Source organism: Pteropus medius, unplaced genomic scaffold (assembly GCF_902729225.1).
Source record: "Pteropus medius unplaced genomic scaffold, Ma_sr-lr_union100, whole genome shotgun sequence".
Lineage (NCBI taxonomy): Eukaryota > Metazoa > Chordata > Mammalia > Chiroptera > Pteropodidae > Pteropus > Pteropus medius.
Window position 1 is genome coordinate 10,434,219 of NW_024342474.1, and position 6,000 is coordinate 10,440,218.

General features: G+C 36.4%; 1 protein-coding gene across 1 annotated transcript in view; it reads left to right on the plus strand.

Moving 5' to 3' along the window:
• The window catches only part of MYRFL (myelin regulatory factor like), a 105,499-nt gene that overhangs the window by 80,292 nt on the left and 19,207 nt on the right, over positions 1-6,000 (plus strand). Inside the window, exons 14-15 of the mRNA XM_039865998.1 lie at positions 3,217-3,380; positions 3,993-4,056. Of these exons, the coding sequence (XP_039721932.1) occupies positions 3,217-3,380; positions 3,993-4,056 (228 nt within the window). The remainder of the gene's footprint in view (positions 1-3,216; positions 3,381-3,992; positions 4,057-6,000) is intronic.

Here is a 6,000-nt window from a genome sequence, read left to right on the forward strand (position 1 = left end):
TCCCTTTACCTTATGATTGGGATTCTGTTTTGGACTGCTGGGTGGACATCAACTGACCATCTGATATACTAAATAATACACTTATAATTATAGTATAAGGCTTTCTACAATACAAACATAGGAAATAGTCATATGACATTTACTATGACTTAGAATCATAGAATGTTATTCTAATCTTCATGATTTCTGACTTATTTTTATTAAAACAAATTTATAAGTAAAGGAAAATCTGTTCCAGAATTAGAAATTTTAGAAGGGCTTTTTTCAGGAGATTTTTGTTTGTTTGTTTTATGACTTATTTATTTTTAACATTTTTAATGAAAAATTTCAAACATACATACTTAGAATAGTAATGAAACCCATGTACGTACTTCACTCAGCTTTCACAGTTATCAATTTGCGTCAATTCTTATTTTATTTTAATAAAATATTCTCTCTCACAGCTGAATTATTGAGATATAGTTGACATATAACATTGCGTAAGCTTAAGATATGACGATTTGATGTTCATGTATATTGCAAAATGATTACTTCAATAAGATTAGTTAACACATGCATTGCCTCACACAATTGTGTGTTGTGAGAACATTTAAGATTTACTCTGTGAGGGAGGAAAATTTTCTTCTCTACCTTTATAGATTCTTATACCTGGTTTAAGAATTAAATTGACATGAGACAGATTAACAAGAGAAAAACCCAAGTTTAATTTTGTATGTATGGGGCTTCCATAAGAATATGAGGGTCCAGAGACAATCAGGCAATAGAGGCTTATACATCATCCAGAGCTAAGAAGTGGATAGGAGTCTGGGACTTAAAAAGGGGAGGAAGGCAATTCGCATGAAGAGGAAAAAGCAATTGTTTGCTATGCAATGTGGAGACAATGAGACAGAGAGGGCTTTGAACAAGCAGACCTTGCTGAGTCCACATCACCCTGCCACCCCGTCCCCACTCGCCACCCCTGTAGATCACACCTAGATCATATTCTTCACAGTTATCTCTGGTGATAGCTCTCCTACTTGAAACAGGCCCTCTATCTAAATTATTTTGGGCAGCCAAGAGGGAGATAAAAAACTATTCCTGAGTCTTTTGTTTCTTAATAATAATCATTCTAAAGTAACCCTCGTGCCAACGAGACATGTTTTGGGGTGACAAAATCCTGCTCCCCTACCACTCTCTTAGCAATTATCAACTATACAGCACAGTATTGTTAGCTTTAGTCACCGTGCTCTACATGAGATCCCCAGAACTCATTCATCTTAAACTAATTTTGGGTTCATATATATTTATAATTGTAATATCCTTTTGATGAATCGATCCTTTTATCATTGTATAATGACCTTCTTTGTCTCTTGATACAATTTTTGACTTAATTTTTGTTTTATCTGATATAAGTATAGCTACCCCCACTCTCTGTTGGTTTCCATTTGAAGGGAATATTTTTTCCATCCTTTCATTTTGAGCCTATGTGTGTCCTTAAAGCTGAAGTGAGTCCTTTGTGGACAGCATATAGTTGGGTCTTGTTTATTGTTTGTTTTGTTTTGTTTTGTTTATTTGTTTGTTTGTTTGTTTTCATCCATTCAGCAACTCTATGCCTTTTGATTAGAGAATTTTTATTTGAAGTAATTATGGATAGGTAAGGACTTACTAATAACAATTTATTGTTTTCTGGCCATTAGGTATTTCCCTTGTTCCTTTCCTCCTCTTTTGCTGTCTTCCCTTGTGAATTGATGATTTTCCATAGTGGGATGCTTTGATTCCCTCCTCTTTATCTTTTGTGTATCTGCTATAGGTTTTCGCTTTGTAGTTACCACAAGACTTACATAAAATAGCTTATAGATATAACAGCCTATTTTTGTCTGGTCAAAACTTCGACCACATACAAAAACTTTTACTCCTGCTTCAAGATTTTATTTTTGATTTTATAATTTACCTTCTTTTATGTGTGTACCATTAGCAAATTATTGTAGCTCTAGTTATTTTTAATACTTTTGTCCTTTAACCTTTATACTAGAGTTAGGTGATTTATATGACATCATATTACAGTATTTGAGTATTCTGAAACTGACCTCATACTTACCTTTACCAGTGTGTTTTATAGCAGTGTGTATGTCTTTAAATGTCATAAACTAAGCCTTAAATCTGTTATGTTTAGATTTTGAATCCTTTCTGAGTGGTTACTTTACAGCATTTGAAACTCTTAAAACTTTGGTTTGCATAATGAGAATCTCAAAGACACACACCCTTGAGTTTGATCTCCCAACCACAAAATAGTCCTTCCCTTTTGGCCTCCAGCTCATCACTTTACAATAGTGGACCAGCCACTATGAGCCCCAAAGGGTGCCATGGCATCTGAACTCATAAACAGAGGGGGAAAGAAGGAGAGGTCATGGGGTCAGGTATGAACTGATAAGAGCTTTTCAGGGTTTTTATTATGACTGAGAGAAACATATGTTCCTATGACAACTGAGTTGTATAGGTGGAGGAAGGAAGGCTTGCCTATCATGGCTTTGGTTAGTTTCTCCTTTCTTGCTCTTTCTCACATGTCAGTGACTTTCTCTAACAGGAAGAATTTAGTGTTGCTGTTGTTTTAAATTTTGTTTGGGAGTTAGGTTGAAATATAAATTGTGCATGATAGCTCATGGGATGTTAAAGCAGAAATTCACGCCTCAAGAATTTTCCTCTCATTTACAGATGAAGAAACTGAAACTCAGAGAGGTTGTTATGTTTTACCTGGGGTCACACAGTCTCTGGGTCTTCATTCCTCCATCTTTCACCTGAGCAATTTGATGCACATTTTGTCAGGGAGAACTGGAGTCATTTCTTATGAGGATTTAGTGATGCACACACAAATCAACATTCAGAAGTCTGCTCTTTCTTTTTTAAGAGTTTTAAATATAGCATAATTGCCATTGAAAATAATCCTTCAGATTCCAAACTTGGCAATGTCCTTCAGCTTTACTCTCTCTCTCAGGTTACAAGGACATATTTCCATTTTACTGCAAATTGAACATAAGCAGTTTTCCTACACAGCCAGAAGTTTAGCAAGACCATGTTATTTGCAAACCTCTCCAGATTTATCTTATACGAACTTGAGGTTGTGTGTGTACATAAGCATTTTCAATGATGTGTTCCAACTGTCTTTGAATGGGCTATGGAACGGTTCTCTAGTGGTCTCAAACCGTAAATTTATGCACTCTCTATTATTTTCATTTTTAGGACCAGATCTTTATGGAAAATGTAGGTGCAGTGAAGCAACTCTGCAAACTAACCAACAACCTTGAAGAAAGAATAGAAGAATTAGAAATATGGAACAGAAAACTGGCCAGACTAAAGCGGCTCAGTAGTTGGAAGTCCTCAGCCAGTGAAGCAAGCTCCATCAGGTACATCCAGGATTGCCATAAAAATATGGAGACAGGAGTGAGGTCTGTCCATAACTAGATTATGCAGCAACCATTACTTGCTGATGATTAAGCCCCTCTTCTTCTTTTAGAATGTTTTGGAACACAATTGCTTTATATGATAATTTTCTATTTTTCCTGTTGTAGCTTTAAAAATGAAACAAAACACACATCTGTTCAAGAGCGGTTGTTACAGGAAATGCTTCATTTTAGCAAAAGGGTAGCTTCTCCTTTAACTAGGAAAGGTGGCCATTTCTAATCATAGTTAGAATTATCCCATAGTTAAAAGTATCCTTTAGTCCTCAGGGAAAAAATTTTTATTTTGTTATTACTTAAGGAGTTCAATGCACATTTCCTGAGGTATAATTTTGAGAAAAAGAGAAATATAACATTTAATGCATTCATTTATGCTTACTAGGGTTCTTTTCCACAAAAGGAACTCTCAATTGCCTTGACTTTTTCTTTTTTAAATTACCACTGTATTACAAGAAAATCATACCGCTGTGTTAGTGACAGCTTCGGTCTTTGTCATGTAACTCTTGGAGAGGCATTTGAATAGTCATTAATTCTCTCCCCCTCTTTTTTTTTTTAAAGCAAATTTAGCAGAGCTGTTAGCGCATCTTCTCCAAGAAGGGCCATTTCCAAAAAATCCAACAAGGTAAATAAACTTACATTTATAATGAACAGAGATGATATTTTCTACACAAAAAAAGTCTTTAAAGAAATCAATTAAGATATTTTTCCTTCATTTATTTGTTGATGGAGTCCCTAATTTGCATCTTTATGCATTTCAGGTGTTAAATACCATCCCTTTAATAGCTACTAACTGGTGTTTCAAAGAGAGATTTAGAGAAATGAGTATAGAACATGTTCATTTTAGAAATATTATTCTGCCAGTGTTTATTTCTAGTGTCCCCATCAAGTGAAAATCACCAGCCTCCACATGGATATGACCCTGGGCTGTAAGAGCTGTGTGGATGCTTTGACTCAACCTAGCTCCTTATGTGCGACTTCAGAAGATCCCAAAGGAATGTTAGTTCGTCCTCAAATCCCTCTATTACCTTTGATATTTAGTACTGTATATGCAAATGAAGAGTAGGTATTCACTTGCTTGTAAAGGTTAAAATGTGATGGCTTTATTAATGAACAGAGAACTTTCATTAAATAGAATAGCATTTACAGTAAAAAGTAAAGGTTAATCATTTATTAACTCAAAGGACATCCTGTCCATTGCAGAGAAGTGTCAGGGAGAAGCTACACTATTCCCTTTCCAGCTGCAATTCATAGGTAGTTGTGAAACTCGGCTGGCTCCCTCTGATCCAGCAGTGTTGGGAAGGTAGTCCTTCCCAGAGGAAGATATTCGTGACCTTAATTTATATCCTGTTAAGGGATGACCTGATTTTAGGGCCATTGCCTTAGTTTACTCTCTGCTCCTCATGTTCTACTGCATTACACTATCCTAAAAGGATTCAGAAAGAGTTTAATATTCTACTAAAAACTACTACGACGTTAGGCTGCTGACAAGTTTCTTGGTGTACCAATAAACAAATATATATGTACAAATGTTCTTGGGCAAGTTATTTAATTGCATTGGGAAATAAAGATAATAATAGTATCCTATCTTACGAAAGTTGTTGGTAGGATTAAATGAGCTAAAGCCCTTAGCACAGTGCCAGCACATAGCAGGTAGCTCAATAAAAACAATACATTAAAAATATTGTACTAACCAGTTTGCAGTGAGATAAAGGGGATGATATCAACATCCATGGCGGCCCTAATAGGTGCAATCTGGTCACGTGAAACCTCTATAGGTCCCATCTTGCACCCAAAGAATCTCTTTATTTTGCAGTTATCTCAGAATATTATCTAGGATGTACATACAGTCCGTGAGAGAAGTCCCCATATCTGCCTTCCTCACGCTGTGTCCCAGGGACTAGCAGATAGTAGGTACTCAAGAAATATTTGTCAAATGAATGGATAGATGGAGAACTCAGTCTGAAAATATTCTTTGAAGACTCATGATCTAAATTGCAACATTAAGTGGTTCGGTGTCCTGTGTGTGTGTTTGTGGGGTGGGGAGTTGGAATGTGAACACAGAGTCAGAAAGTTATATACGCGTTAAAGAGCATCGATTCAAAGTCGGAGACCTCTTGCAGTCACTGTCCTAGGCCTGTGGAAGGCAGATAAAGGTAAGATGTGGCCCTTTCTCCTAAAGAATTTCAGCGTAGCCAGGGAAGATCAGAAGAAAACACAAAGAACAGTCGTAGCTGGATGTGATGAATGTTGCAGAGGCTCAGTGCTGCAGGAATATTGTGGGAGGGGCCTTCAAGGAGAAGTAAGGATTGGCTAGCTAGTAATAGCAGCTGTAGGAAAGGTTTCAAATGGAATGGTGTGAGCAAAGGTCTGGGAGCTGGCACTGGTTTTGTTGAAGGATTAGGTGGGAGTTGGTTAGGGAGGCAAGTAGAAGATAAGGCTGAAAATATAGGTTAGGCTAGTTTCTAGATCACCAGGTTAAGGAGTTCATTTGCTAAGCCATGAGGAACATTTGAATAATAATAATAATATCTAAGTTGTATAGTTCCTTTTCTTTCTTTCTTTTCCT